Source organism: Bombina bombina, chromosome 5 (assembly GCF_027579735.1).
Source record: "Bombina bombina isolate aBomBom1 chromosome 5, aBomBom1.pri, whole genome shotgun sequence".
In the NCBI taxonomy this organism is placed as follows: domain Eukaryota; kingdom Metazoa; phylum Chordata; class Amphibia; order Anura; family Bombinatoridae; genus Bombina; species Bombina bombina.
The window spans coordinates 484990687-485006834 of NC_069503.1; the positions used below are offsets into that span (position 1 = coordinate 484990687).

At 37.2% G+C, this 16148-nt stretch overlaps 1 protein-coding gene across 1 annotated transcript in view; it reads right to left on the bottom strand.

Moving 5' to 3' along the window:
- Positions 1–16148, bottom strand: part of ANKS6 (ankyrin repeat and sterile alpha motif domain containing 6) — a 205582-nt gene that overhangs the window by 17389 nt on the left and 172045 nt on the right. Inside the window, exons 11-13 of the mRNA XM_053714399.1 lie at positions 8826–8992; positions 8015–8204; positions 4990–5057 (exon numbers count right to left, since the gene is read on the bottom strand). Of these exons, the coding sequence (XP_053570374.1) occupies positions 4990–5057; positions 8015–8204; positions 8826–8992 (425 nt within the window). The remainder of the gene's footprint in view (positions 1–4989; positions 5058–8014; positions 8205–8825; positions 8993–16148) is intronic.

The window sequence follows — 16148 nt, forward strand, 5'->3', positions numbered from 1 at the left end:
GAACAAGTCCATTTTTCAGAGCCATATGTGCTGGTATATTAAAGGGAAGACCTGCTACTGTCGGTGCCGGTATACTGCATGTTTGCAGGAGAGAGGGATTGTTTAGTAGTGGTGTATGAGGAGATGGCTGACTTGATAATTTACTATTTGTAGTCAGAAGTTTATCCCAAACCCGTAGAGTGGCTCTGACATAGTAGTTAGCGAAAGAGTTGGGTGGGCTATGTTTGAGTGAAGCCCAGCAAAAGTCTCTGAGGTTATTAACGCCTGTCAAGTGGGCTTCCAATCGAACCCAGGGTTTATTGGGATGTGCGTGCTTCCAAGCAACTATACGGGCAATATGGGCTGCCTGGTAATAGGCCAGCAGGTTTGGAACACCCAGGCCCCCGTCCACCCCGCTGAGATACAAATTGTGCCTAGCTACTCTAGATCTGTTCTGCGCCCAGATAAAGGATTTAAACAGTCTTTGCTGTTTTGTTATATACATTAAGGAGAGGTCTAAGGGAAGCACCTGAAATAAATATAGATATTTCGGAAGGGACATTTTTATAGTGTTGATACGTCCTAACCAGGAAAGATGCCCCTGTCTATGCCATGCCTCAAGAGTGAACCTAGTGTGCTCTTTGAGTGGGGCGTAGTTCAGATCAAATAGGCCTGTGTGGGAAGCAGAAATATCAACGCCCAAGTATCGAATAGTGTTAGCGATTTGAAAAAGAGTATAGGTCAAGATACAGTTGGTTTCTGCATCTATCAAGTGCAGTGGCAGCAACTTGGACTTTTCCATGTTAATGGAGAAGTTTGATACTTTTTTTATAAACTTCTAATTCTGCTAAGAGGGCAGGTAGGGATGTAGTCGGGGATCGTAAAGTGAAAATAATGTTGTCTGCATAAAGTAGACATTTCTGTTGGGACTCCGCAAAGCAGATGCCCTGTATTTGGGTGTTATTCCTGATTCTCGTCACCAGCACCTCCACCACCAGGGCAAAAAGCAAGGGAGAGAGAGGGCAACCCTGTCGGGTGCCATTTCTTATGGGGATTTTATGAGAGAGAGTACTGTTAGCATTGATTCTTGCAGAGGGGTTATTGTACAGGGCTTGTATACGTGTAATCAAGTTCCTTGAGAATCCAAACTTCGACAGCACGGACCAGAGAAAGTCCCAGTCCACCCTGTCGAAAGCCTTCTCTGCATCCGTTGAAAGTAGGATTAGCGGGGTCTTTCAAGCGTTAGCAGTGAATATGGTTTGTAATACTCTGATGGTGTTATCCTTGGCTTCTCTTTCAGGAATAAAACCCACTTGGTCAGTGTGGATGAGGGAGGGGAGAATTGTATTTAGCCTGAATGCAAGTAATTTAGCATACACTTTGATGTCGATGTTAATTAGGGATATTGGGCGATAATTAGAGACAAGCTCTGTATTTTTGCCTGGTTTAGGTATTACCGAGATTGTGGCCTCTAGTAGGGATTTAGTGAATTGATTTTCGCTATCAATGGAATTATATATCAATAAGAGATGGGGACTAAGCTGGGATTTAAATAGGTGATAGAATTTTGGTGTGAAGCCATCAGGGCCAGGGCTTTACCCTAAGGAAGGCTTTTAATGGCAACAAGCAGCTCCTGCGCGGAGAATGGCGATTCTTGGGACCCACTGGCCTCCACTGTGAGAGTGGGTAAATGGACTTGCGCCAGATATTCGTGAATCATCTGACGTTTAGTTATGGTATTCGGGGATGGGAGATTGTATAGGGAGGTGTAGTATTTCACAAACTGGCTGACTATGTCTGTGCTGATTGTAGAGAGAGAACCAGCTGGGTCTGAAATTTTAGCAATAAAGGACTTATATCTCTTCTTTTTAAGGGATCGGGCTAGGAGACGGCCTGCTTTGTTGCTTTCGGTTAAGAATTTAGATTTTACTGTGAGGGCCCACAAATGAGCATTTTTAATCAAATATTGGTTTAGGGCCTCTAGTCTGTTGTGATTGGGCTAGGAGTTGCGGGGAGCTGGGGTTTTGCTTAAGGGCGAACTCGCTATTATGGAAGTCATTTGTTAATGTCTGATAATGGGCCGCTTTTTGTTTCCGCAGTTTGTGTGTGTGACTCATTAGTAACCCTCTAATGTAACATTTATACGCTTCTCAGTTATTCATGGGAGAGGTGGAGACGGGGTCGTTGAAAGAAAAAAATTCCTGTTTTTTCACATATATCTGTAGTGATTAACGGGTCAGCAAGGATTTGATAATTTAATTTCTAGTGTTGGTTATGTTGTGGCTTGGTGCACCACGTAAACGTGGAGCACAACATACTTTGGTCTGACCAGGTTATGTGATGTAGTCTGGAATCTATTAATGTAGTTAGTGTGTTTTGATCGCAAAAGATATAGTCTAACCGGGTGTATGGGCGCTGAGGATTAGAGAAAAAGGTGAAGTCTTTTGTCATGGGATGAGTTATTCTCCAGGTGTCTAGGAGGAGTAGAACACCCAAAGCTTGACAGTTAGCTTTAATTTGGCTATTTCTCAGATAGGATCTGCCTGAGGAAGTGTCCAGTGCAAGGGGAAAATTGAAGCCCCCCCGAGGAATATTGGACCTTTAGAGATATCTAATAATAGATTAATGACTCTGCGAAAAAAGAAGGGAGATGGGCGATTGGGGGCATAGATATTTTGGCGAAGGTAATGGGTCTACCATAAAGTAGTCCCATCAAGATTAGTATTCTGCCTTCCTGGTCTTGGGACTTTTGTAGGAGTTTAAAGGATGTTCCCTTCCTAAAGGAGATACATACACCATTGTGTTTAGTCGGGCCAGAGCATAAAAAATGTATGTCATAGTACAAATGAGAGAGTGGGTTCATTGTTCCTCTTAAAATGCGTTTCCTGGATCATTACAACTTCTAAATGTTTCTTATAGAAGTCATGAAACGCTATGGAGCGTTTATGTGGTGCTCGGAAGCCCTTAACATTTTATGTGGCTACTGTAAAGCAGCTAACTGGGGAAAGAGGGTCCATCAGTATTTAAGTATGGTATGAGAGTGGTATAGATATGACTAACTCAGTCAGTTTAAGCTTCAGTTGTGGCAGCAGTGAAAGTATAGATTATTCTGTACTTAACTTCAGAACACTTGTAACAGGATAAACAAAAACAAAAATCAGGGAAAATAAGCAAGAGGGGAAGAGAGAGAGAGAAAGGAAGGGCTAACATCATTGTGTTTTTATGACAAAAGTTCATATTTTGCTTAATTTGCCCACATTGTTCTAGAACCATTGGTGGTCTTGCAAACTTGATATGTTCCACAAAATACTTGCTGTGATCTTTTTAGTACTCCCACACCTAGAGACAGCAGCAACAAAACTGAACACCTGACCCTAATTAACTTTTGGAGAAGTCAATAAACTTGCGGTTCACATACTTTTTCCCAAACTAGACTGTGAATGTGACTAATGGTCAGTCCTGTATACACAGAATGTCTGATTGCATATAACCAGTGTGTAGCGAGCCAACTCACAGGGGACCGAGCTCCATTAGTATGTTTTATAGATGTACACAATAAAATGGTGCTATTTACATAGTCAATTTTGGCCGTATCAATGTCTGTGACATTGTTTGTATGTTATATTGGTTATTTTTTAATTTGTTTTGATAATGATCCTGACAGGAGGATTACTATACCTGTGTATGTGTGACTTTAATTGTTTCTAGTAATTTGTATGTATTTATCTTCATAGTAATTTTACTTTATAGTTTCTAGCAATCATTTAAAGAGTTATTTTTTTTTACTGTATATTCAAACATAGATAGATAGATAGATAGATAGGTATTGGAATGTCCACCAGTTCTGGAGTAAAATTCTAACCAAACTAAAATTGAGTAGTAAACTATAGTGGTATTTACCACTTCTATATATTGTAATATTTGTAACCCTTTAACTGCTATTTCCACTCCCTTTGATGAGCTGTTTTGCAGTTTTTAGATGTTGCTCACATTTAAGCCCTACAGTGAGAAACCCACACTTATTATATTTTTTTTCTTCTGGAGACCCAGCAAATTTAAGCTATTCCATTATTTTATATATATATATCTCATGACGTGTAAGAAGCCTGCAACAAAATGTGTGAACACATTTTTTTTTTTAAATAAAGATTTTAATAAACAAATTTATCGACAATAGTGTGTTCTTTCCCTAAACTCTATAGTAAAAAATAAGGGCCTTTCAGTATAGTTATGTAACTTTGATCTACAGGAGCCTCTATACAAATAAATGGACTTGATTTCCTGGCTATTAAAACTTATGTAGGTGGCTTTATTTTTAAGAGGGGCTTTAAGACATTGGGCCTTGGGGGTCTCTTGGCATTTTTAAAGGCCTGTTATAATGGTATTTATAAGTTTAGTGTATTAAAACAAGTGATTTTTTTGTATTTATTTTAAAAAGTGCATAAACCTAAATCTCCAAGGCACACATAGTTTGAAAGAGCATGTTATAAAATTTCAAATAGTAGGTATTGGGGGTTTCTAGGATTTAAGGTAGCTGAGATCAAGGGGGTTGAATATCAACCCCTCCATCCATCTCCCTTAAGCCCTGTTGTCCCGGCACGTCCGTCTTGGAGATACGATGCTGGAGCCTTAGACCACCAAGGATGCATTGCAAGTGCAGGGAGGTGGGCCCCATATGACAACAGAGCCCAATGAGCTCCAGAAGGGCCCCTTACCCCATATGACAACATGTGGGAATCATCCGTGCTAAATACATTGTCGTTCGCACTTAAAGGGTTAATGAACACCATAAATTATATAACTTACTTTATGTTGTAGCACTGTTTACATATTTCTAGTGCTCCCTTTCAATGTTCCTCTTCTATACTGATTGAATGTATTGTCTTCCTAGACAGTTTTTATAAAGACCTTTCACAATGTGTAAACTATGCAGCAGAATATCTGGAAAGAAATACTTATAGGATAAATTAAACACTGTGTTTTTTATTTAAGAAAATAACTGGATCTTACCTCTTGCTCTTCAAAAATTGGTTGGTACTTTTCCAATGACAACTTTTTAAGAATGGCAGACAGCTCATCTGCAAGCAATGAAAAGGCAAATACATGAATCTATTTGTAAAGAACCCCATTAAGTAGAGAGACCACAAGCATCACCCAGGTTGTTACAAGTTTACGTTGAATAGTGACAAATCACCACAATACTGATTTACCTTTTTGCTTTTAACCAATTATTTGCCTTTTTACTTTCTAGCTCACATTGTAGCAAGTGCCCTATCTCATGCTGAAGTATCTCACTGTAAAGATTTCTGGGCCTGCCAAACTGTGATTCCACACATAACTATTGGTAAAGGCAATCCTGTGAGAGTCAGACTATAAAGTACATTGTAAAATGTGTGCCCTGGCAATTCAGTAAAAGGGACAGTAAAGGAAAAATAAAACTTAAATGCATTGGACAGATCATGACATTTTAACCCCTGAACAACATGGACTTACCCTGTACATGACATGTTCTTAAAGGGCCAGTAAACCTAGGAAATAATGTTATATAATTCTGCACATGCAGAATTATATAACATTAGCTTAGCTGCAGATTTCTAAAGTGAATAGTTTAATAGATATCACGCAAAGAAAACAGAACACCGCTCCTGGCTCTACACTGTTTTCTTCTGCTAAGCGCATCACAGGCACGCTGTCTATTCACAGCCGGCCTGATCGCGCTATTAAAATCAATGTAGTTCACTCCCGCTACCAGACCATAGCGGGAGAGAGCTACATTGATTTTAATAGCGCGATCGGGCGCACTGTTAATAGACAGCGTGCCCATGATGCACTTAGCAGAAGAAAACAGACCCGCACAGTAGAGCCAGGAGCGGCGTTCTGTTTTCTTTGTGTGATATCTATTTAACTATTCACTTTAGAAATCTGGAGCTAAGCTAATGTTATATAATTTTGCACTATGTGCAGAATTATATAACATTATTTTCTCGGTTTACTGGCTCTTTAAGGGTTTTCAGCACAGTAAGAGCACGGGTTTCGCAGAATGCAGCAAGATGCACTATTACTACATGCCTCAGAGGACGCATCATTGGCAATAGTGCGGTCAAACCACTGTCGGTGAGAGATGCTCTATTTAATTCCATAGAGTAAAAAAGACAGCCAACTTACAGGGTACGTCAGCTGTCATTAAGGGGTTAAACACTGCTGCCGTAGAATGATGGAGAAACGTGCAAGCTCCTATTAGCCAGCTTATGTTTATTCTTCAGCTAAGGATAATGAGAACACAGCAAATTTGATCATAGAAGTAAATTGGAAAGTTGTTTAATACTGCATGTTCTATCTGAATCATAAAAGATAAATTATGACTTTTCTGTCCCTTTAATTTTGGTGAGCCAGGTGGAAATATGAATTATGAACATGTGCAGCCTGTCATCATCTAGAAGTCAGGGGTTTTCTGTGTAATACAATACTGAGGAAATGGAGTGGATGCTATGGCTTGTGATTGGCTGTATCCCATCTGAGGAAAATAAGAAAAAAAAGTGCTAGGCTGGGGCGGCCAGTGTGAAGGGGATGCCGGAGCCAACTTAAAAAAACAAAACAACACTACTTAAAGGGACACTAAAACAATTTGAGATTGTAATACAAATGTGTCATTATATGTAGTAAAAAAAACTTTGAAATATAACTTCATTATTTATTTTGTCCCCTTCTCTTGAAATTTAATTCCAAAAAAGAGTGGGCTTTGCTATTCCTGTTAAAAATGCAGACTCCAGACTTAAAACTACAATATTCCACACAATTATTGGCTGCACACTCTACTAACCCATTTATATCCATCACTTATTGGCCTCAGCAGATAAGGAAACCTAGGTTACAACATGGCACTTACTGCTGTATGGATACTAAGGACCCAAAGATCAAAAACTCACTGGCACATAGAAAAATCATGCAAAATCTCTGGAGGCTTTTTTTAAGCAAATATAGCAATGCATTAGTCTCTTCTTCACAAACAGAACCTTACAGAGCTAGATAAAAAGTTCTTGTGATAAAGTGTGCATTTATTAAATGATTTGGGTCCTCGCAGTACTGACAAGACTCCTAAAATTATACTCAACAGAGCAGAGAGTTTTAGATCATCAGACCCTAAAACTTTACATTTATCTTTTAAATATTTAAACAAATAATATCAAGTTAAAAAATGCATCTGAGTCTTATTCCCATGGTAATGTCTGCTTTTAATATATAATTCTAGCTAGCACTTATTTGGTGTTTACTGTAAAGGGACAATGTACCCTAAATTTTTCTTCCTAATAATTTGTTCTTAAAGGGACAGTGAACCCAATTTTTTTCTTTCATGATTCAGATAGAGCATGCAATTTTAGACAACTTTCTAATTTACTCCTATTATCAATTTTTCTTCGTACTCTTGCTATCTTTATTTGAAAAAGAAGGCATCTAAGCTTTTTTTTTTGGTTCAAAACTCAGGACAGCACTTCTTTTTATTGGTGGATGAATTTATCCACCAATCAGCAAGGACAACACAGGTTGTTCACCAAAATTGGGCCGGCATCTAAACTTACATTCTTACATTTCAAATAAAGATACCAAGAGAAGGAAGACAGTTTTATAATAGGAGTAAATTAGAAAGTTGCTTAAAATGTCATGCTCTATCCGAATCATGAAAGAAAACCTGTGTAAACATAGCCAGCAGAATTAATTACACTCCCGGTTAGAGGTAGGAGAAATAAGTAATAAAATGGCAATTTTCAATTGTTCTCTCTAAGTATTGGGCATTGGCACACATACAGACAGAGATAAGATAAAGAAGAATGATTGTGCACATAAAGTGATAAAATAAGGAGATCTGATTTCACTGCACGCTCAACCCATTTTAAAACCAGCTATTTCATATACAAGAACAAATCTAAAGATTTATCATGCCTTTTATACTCTGCAGCTGATTTAACAATTCCCTGGAAATACATTAAGGGAAAAACTATTTTACAGTACACGATCCATTTAAGTATAAAATCAATACCTTCATCTGTAATAGTCCCACTGCTAGAGCCACCACTGCTTTTAGACTGCTTGTGAGACGAAGAGGAGGAGACAGATGACTCTGCAAGGCGTCCCTTTGGAGTTGGTGATGGAGATGGAGTCAAAGTCGGAGATGTACTTTTAGAGGTTGTAGAAGTCCCAGAAGGAGGACGTTTTATTATTTCGATTTTCTGTGAAAAATAAAAAGCCTTTTTACAAAGCATAGTAACATAGTAGATGAAGTTGAAAAAAGACAAAAGTCCATCGAGTTCAACCTATACAAATCCTAATATACTTACAGTAAAAGCAACAGTTTATCTTACATTGATCCTCTTAAAAACGTGATATAACCAACACTGCTATATTAATATACTTTTTACTGCTATGATTACATGTATCTAAGTCTCTGCAGACTGCCCCTTAACTCAAAGCTTTTTACAATCTTGCATTCTAGCCAATCAGTGCAGGTTCTTGTATAACCATTATAATTCTTAACAGGAGTGGGAACAATGCTATGTTTATGGCACACATGAACCAGCACAGTCTGGCAGTTGTGCAAGATTTAAAAAGAAAATAAAAAGCACTGAGATAAGGGGTGGCCTGCTGGAGGCTTAAAAACAGGGCAAACTTAGAGGTTATAAAGCATATTAATAAAACAATGCTGGTTAAGCAAAGCTGGATAATGGGTAGAAAAGGCATTATCTATTGTTTTAAGCAATAAAAAACAACAATCTAGTAGGTTGTAAGAGATGCACTGAAAAACAGGAAAATAAACAGAAAGAGAGCAGATAACTGGGTAATGAGCTACTTGCCCCCTTTAGCAAATGTCCGTTGCTGTGATTGGCTCTTTGCTGCTCTGTCATAGTAGATCCACGCACTGTGTTACTTGGACTGTGTGGCTGAGCTTTTTGCTCAGATAAACTAGCGGCCTTTTTCCTCTGAGCTGCTATTTGAGACAGCACATTATCGGCACTTCCACCTTATAAACGGAAAAGAAAATTACATTAAAAAAACTTTTTAAATTGCATCAGAAATAAATAAGTAACTATACTGGTAATTACATTTTAAGTAGCACAGTTTCAACACAGTTGTACCGTTTTCAACTATGATATTATTATTATTTATTTATTTATGAAATGCACTTTACATATATGGGATAATGAAAACACAAATGCAAATGAACTACCGGAGAGATTAGTAACTGCACCGTTATCCATAGTATAGCGCAGGCTCTCAAGCTTTTAGACTAAATGTTAATTAATGGAAATAAAAGTGACCGAGTCAGAGGCATAACATGATAAATATGGTTTCAGTAAAAGAAAGTCTGCAAGAAAGAACATGAAAGAGTAAGGGTGAAAAGGGAAAGAGGAGCAAACATTATCTTCTAATTTATCATTATAAAACAAGGGCAACTTATGGTTGCATAAGAGCAAAACTATGGAAGCTGAAATAAATGTGTTAAAGGGACAGTCAAGTAAAAAAAAACATGTTTCTAATAGGGCATATAATTTTAAACAACTTTCCAATTTACTTTTATCACCAATTTTGCTTTGTTCTCTTGGTATTCTTAGTTAAAAGCTAAAAATAGGAGGTTCATATGCTAATATCTTAGACCTTGAAGGCCTCCTCTAATCTAAATGCATTTTGATAGTTTTTCACCACTAGAGGGCATTAGTTCACGTGTTTCATATAGATAACATTAAGCTCATGCACGTGAAATTACCATGGAGAAAGCTCTGATTGGCTAAAATGCAAGTCTGTCAAAAGAACTGAAATAAGGGGGCAGTCTGCTGAGGCTTAGCTACAAGGTAATTACAGAGGTAAAACATGCATGATTATAACAGTGTTGGTTATGCAAAACTGGGGAATTGGTAATTAAGGGATTATCTATCTTTTAAAACAACAATAATTCTGGTGTTGACTGTCCCTTTAAATAAAATTGGCATGATTTAGATAGAGCATGCAGTTTTAAGAGATTTTGCAATTCTACTGTATTTCCCCTTTTAGGACAAGATTTGAACTTGAGCCACTATTGATACTAACAGAATCCCTGTATGTCACAATCAGAAGTGATACATATGAGATCAAACTCCTGACTCCCATACAAATTTGCAAAATGACCAGCAAATTAATATATATGTAATAATTGTATTACATTGACATAATTTGTTATGGTTTCAAATAAAAAAAACTATTATGAAAAATTACTCCACAATAAGGTTTCACAATTGCTATTTTTAGATACACAATAGTGACACTTACAGTTCAGTATATATATATATATATATATATATATATATATATATATATTTATATATATATATATATATATATATATATATATATATATATATATATATATATATATATATAAATACATTTTATTACCAGTAGGTGTCACTATTTGATTAGTAATAAAAATCATACATACTATGGGGCCGATATTGCGGATCATGTCCCCCGCACATAGATAAATGATGACAGCATACGCTCTCAGCATTTATCATTGCACCAGCATTTCTTGTGAACTGCTGGTGCAATACCGCCCCCTGCAGATGTCAATCAACGTGATCGTATTGGATCGGGTTGATTTCCGGCGATGTCCGTCCGCCGCTTCAGAGCAGGCGGACAGGTTATGGAGCAGCGGTCTTTAGAAACACGGGGCATCAAGCTTCATACGGAGCTTGATAAATAAAAGGCCCCTATATATATAAATATATACACACAAACAAAACACAGAAATGGACTCCACTCTCAAACCGGACTGGTTACACATCCCATGACCCAGCAGAACTCACAGCTCTGGGTGCTCACCAGCACTGACAGACAGCTGCACAGCCCTCAGGGACTCTCTCAGGCAGTTAACCCCAGCCAAGCCTGGGTGCAAAGCCCATAGGGAATATTATGAACACAACACATACAAAGTCTAGCACTTTCTTGCAAGCACACAGCTAGATTAAAAGTAAAATGGAAGAGTTTGTTACAGCATTTGGTCAAATGGTGATAGGTGCCACATCAAGACTGGGGTTAACTGCTTGAGTCCCTGAGAGCTTTGCAACTGTCTGTGAGTGCTGGTGAGCACCCAGGGTCATGGGATGTGTACTAACTGCTTTCCATTGCAATCTTCTTCCCGTCTCAGGGCACAGTCTCAAAGTTTCGGCGTCTACTCCTGAGTAGTTCCGGTGTAGCGATTTACATAAAAGATACATATACCTCCAGCTCCGACTTCTCATATAACGGCTTTGCAAAATACAGACAGCAGGTTCAGGCTAAAAATCCCATAAAAAAAAAAACTTTCTTGTACAAACATTTAAAATTAATGTGCACCAGCTGAAACAGAGGTGCCATCTGCCATGTTTCACGCCCAAGATTGTCGCTTTCTCAAAGGGAAATAAAGTTTTTTTTATGTGATTTCTAGTCAGAGCCTGCTGTCAGTATTTTGCATAGCGTTATATATGAAGCCAGAGCTGAAGGTATTTGTATTTTTAATGCAATGTGTACCCAGTCCGGTTTGAGTGTGCAGTCCATTACCGTGTTTTCTATGTGTCTAGGGAAATTACATAGCACCTGTGTCACACTTGTTTGTATCTCATTGTGTTTGGTTAAAGGCAAGCATTGTGTAGCTATATATATATATAATTTTTAATACTAACCAAATAGTGACACCTTTTTTAAATGTATTTATATTTGCAAATATACACTGGTAACAGTAGATAAAAAAAAAACAACAATAATAAGTTTGACAATTTCCATTTTACGAGAAATATATGATTTTTTAATTATTAACCAGTAGGTGTCACTATTTTGTAAATAATTGTGTAAAACAGTGGTAGTAAATGTGGCTTGTGCAAAAGTTTCTCTTTATCTAACCACACATTGTATCTTTGTCATATACAAAATTAAAATGGCATGATCTGTACAAAACAACAAGAAAAAATAAGGTGCTCAAATGGTACAATATCTCTGATATTCAGATTCCCCAAAGGAAGGATACTCACAAATCGAATACACTTATCACAAAGTGCATATCAAGCAGTCTGTGCAATTCTAGAGCAGCATCTGCTTAAGGAAGAAATACCGTTAGTATTGCGAAACGCGTTCGGTACTGGTTGTTTTGAAAACATTTTATATATATATATTTTTAATTATATTCTTTATTTGTCAACATCGAGTATGAATATACAGACGCTTGACGCATAATCCTGCAACATTTTATATTTGTAATAAATAACCCCCAAGTGATTTGGAAGGGTTTTTAAATTGTAAATGTGAGTCCTAGATGGTGTTTTGCTTCTATATATAACTGTAGGACACGCTATGGCCATAAGTTTCCTGATTACTAGAGACCAGCGGTGGGCTCTAGAATCGCCCAGACTGCTTGATATGCACTATGTGATAAGTGCATTAGACTTGTGAATATCCTCCCTTTGGGAATCACTTAAGAGGGCAATCTGAATATCAGAGATATTGTGACATTGGACTGCCTTCTTTTTTCTTGTTGTTTCAGTGTATTTGATATATAGTGGTAAGAAGAGCTGACCACGGCACAGGATTGAAGGTAAACTTAGAACTGTCATCTTTGGTTTCATAGTGGCGCCTCTGTCATCTTTTGGACCAACTTGAGAAAGTGGGACTAAGATAAACTTATGATAAGTCTACCCATGAAAGGTTATTTTTTTTAGCAACCATTCATTAAAATGTGAAGAAATATGCCAAATTTAATTTTGTTCATTGAAGAGATGTCTTAACCCCTTAAGGACAAAGGTTTTTCCCAGTTTCTGTGCTTAAAGTAATTTCCAAGTAATTTAAAGCAAATATAGGCCAAATTTTACAAAGATTATTGTTTTAATGCTGAATTTTGTTATGCGTTTAAGTATGCAGATAATTTTTAAATTTCTTTACATACAAATGCATATTGTACAGTATATGTATTTTTATATAATTCTTTTTATTTAGAGACAATACAATAAAATATAAGTTACAAACGACAACAAAAAAGGATTTCAGTTTGTATACGGCTAGATTCCGAGTTGTGCGTTAGGGTAAAAAAGAGGTCCTAACGCTGCTTTTTTACGCCCGCTGCTATTACGAGTCTTGAAGGTTTAGGGTCACCGCACACTTCTTTGGCCTTAACGCAAAACGACTAACGTAAACTTTGTATTACGAGTCTGTCCTGGGAGGCCAAAAAGTGAGCGGTACACCCTACCCTGTCAAGAGTCCTAACGCATTTAAAAGTCAGTAGTTAAGAGTTTTATGGTACAACACCGTAACATAAAACTCATAACTCATAACTAAAGTGCTAAAAAGTACATTAACACCCATAAACTATCTATTAACCCCTAAACCGAGGCCCTCCTGCATCACAAACACTATAATAAAATTATTAACCCCTAATCTGCCGTTCCGGACACCGCCACCACCTACATTATATTTATGAACCCCTAATTTGCTGCCACCAAACTACACTTATTAACCCCTAATCTACCGCCCCCAACGTCGCCGCCACTATAATAAACATATTAACCCCTAAACCGCCGAACTCCCGCCTTGCAAACATTAGTTAAATATTAACCCCTAATCTGCCGTCCCTAACATCGCCGCCACCTACCTACACTTATTAACCCCTAATCTGCCGCCCCCAATGTCGCCGCCACTATACTAAATTTATTCACCCCTAAACCTAAGTCTAACCCTAACACCCCCTAACTTAAATATAATTACAATAAATATAAATAAAATTACTATAATTAACTAAATTATTCCTATTTAAAACTAAATACTTACCTATAAAATAAACCCTAAACTAGCTACAATATAACTAATAATTACATTGTAGCTAGCTTAGGGTTTATTTTTATTTTACAGGTAAGTTTGTATGTATTTTAACTAGGTAGAATAGTTATTAAATTGTTATTAACTATTTAATAACTACCTAGCTAAAATAAATACAAAAGTACGTGTAAAATAAAACCTAACCTAAGTTACAATAACACCTTACACTACACAATAATTAAATAAATTAAATAAATTAAATACAATTAAATAAATTAAATTAAATTAGCTAAAGTACAAAAAAACAAACACTAAATTACAGAAAATAATAAACAAATTACAGATATTTAAACGATTTACACCTAATCTAATAGCCCTATGAAAATAAAAAAAGCCCCCCCTAAATAAAAAAAACCCTAGCCTAAACTAAACTACCAATAGCCCTTTAAAAGGCCTTTTGCGGGGCATTGCCCCAAAGTAATCAGCTCTTTTACCTGTAAAAAAAAATACAAACAACCCCCCCAACAGTAAAACCCACCACCCACACAAACAACCCCCCAAATAAAATACTATCTAAAAAAACCTAAGCTCCCCATTGCCCTGAAAAGGGCATTTGGATGGGCATTGCCCTTAAAAGGGTAGTTAGCTCTTTTTCAGGTCCAAACCCTAACCTAAAAATAAAACCCACCCAATACACCCTTAAAAAAACCTAACACTAACCCCCCCTGAAGATCGACTTACAGTTCTGAAGACCGGACATCCATCCTCAAGGAAGCGGCAGAAGTCTTCATCCAACAGGGCCGAAAGTCCTCAACGAAGCCGGGAAAAGTCTTCATCCAAGCTGGACGAAGTGGTCCTCCAGACGGGCAGAAGTCTTCATCCAGACGGCATCTTCTATCTTTATCTATCCGACGCGGAGCGGCTCCACCTTCAAGACATCCGTCGCGGAGCATCCTCTTCTTCCGACGGACTAACGATGAATGAAGGTTCCTTTAAGTGACGTCATCCAAGATGGCGTCCCTTAGATTCCGATTGGCTGATAGAATTCTATCAGCCAATCGGAATTAAGGTAGAAAAAATCCTATTGGCTGATGCAAATAGGCTGATGAAGTTCAATCCTATTGGCTGATCCAATCAGCCAATAGGATTGAGCTCGCATTTTATTGGCTGATTGGAACAGCCACTAGAATGCAAGCTCAATCCTATTGGCTGATTGGATCAGCCAATAGGATTGAAGTTCAATCCTATTGGCTGATTGCATCAGCCAATAGGATTTTTTCTACCTTAATTCCGATTGGCTGATATAATTCCATCAGCCAATCGGAAATCTAAGGGACGTCATCTTGGATGAAGACTTCTGCCGCTTCCTTGAGGATGGATGTCCGGTCTTCAGAACTTTAAGTCGATCTTCAGGGGGTTAGTGTTAGGTTTTTTTAAGTGTGTATTGGGTGGGTTTTATTTTTAGGTTAGGGTTTGGGCCTGCAAAAGAGCTAACTGCCCTTTTAAGGGCAATGCCCATCCAAATGCCCTTTTCAGGGCAATGGGGAGCTTAGGTTTTTTTAGATAGGTTTTTATTTGGGGGGTTGTTTGTGTGGGTGTTGGGTTTTACTGTTGGGGGGGTTGTTTGCATTTTTTTTTACAGGTAAAAGAGCTGATTAGTTTGGGTCAATGCCCCGCAAAAGACCATTTTAAGGGCTATTGGTAGTTTAGTTTAGGCTTTTTTATTTTTTTTTATTTTGGGGGGGCTTTTTTTTATTTTGATAGGACTATTAGATTATGTGTAATTAGTTTAAATATCTGTAATTTGTTTATTATTTTCTGTAATTTAGTGTTTGTTTTTTTTGTACTTTAGCTAATTTAATTTAGGTAATTGTATTTAATTTAGTTAATTTATTTAATTATAGTGTAGTGTTAGGTGCTATTGTAACCTAGGTTAGGTTTTATTTTACAGGTACTTTTGTATTTATTTTAGCTAGGTAGTTATTAAATAGTTAATAACTATTTAATAACTATTCTACCTAGTTAAAATAAATACAAACTTGCCTGTAAAATAAAAACAAACCCTAAGCTAGATACAAACTATTAGTTATATTGTAGTTAGCTTAGGGTTTATTTTAAAGATAAGTATTTAGTTTTAAATAGGAAAAATTTAGTTAATTATAGTAATTTTTTTTAGATTTATTGTAATTATATTTAAGTAAGGGGGTGTTAGGGTTAGACTTAGGTTCAGGGGGTTAATACATTTAGTATAGTGGTGGCGACGTTGGGGGCGGCAGATTAGGGGTTAATAAATGTAGGTAGGTTGCGGCGACATTGGGGACGGCAGATTAGGGGTTAATAAATATAATGTAGGTGATGTTGGG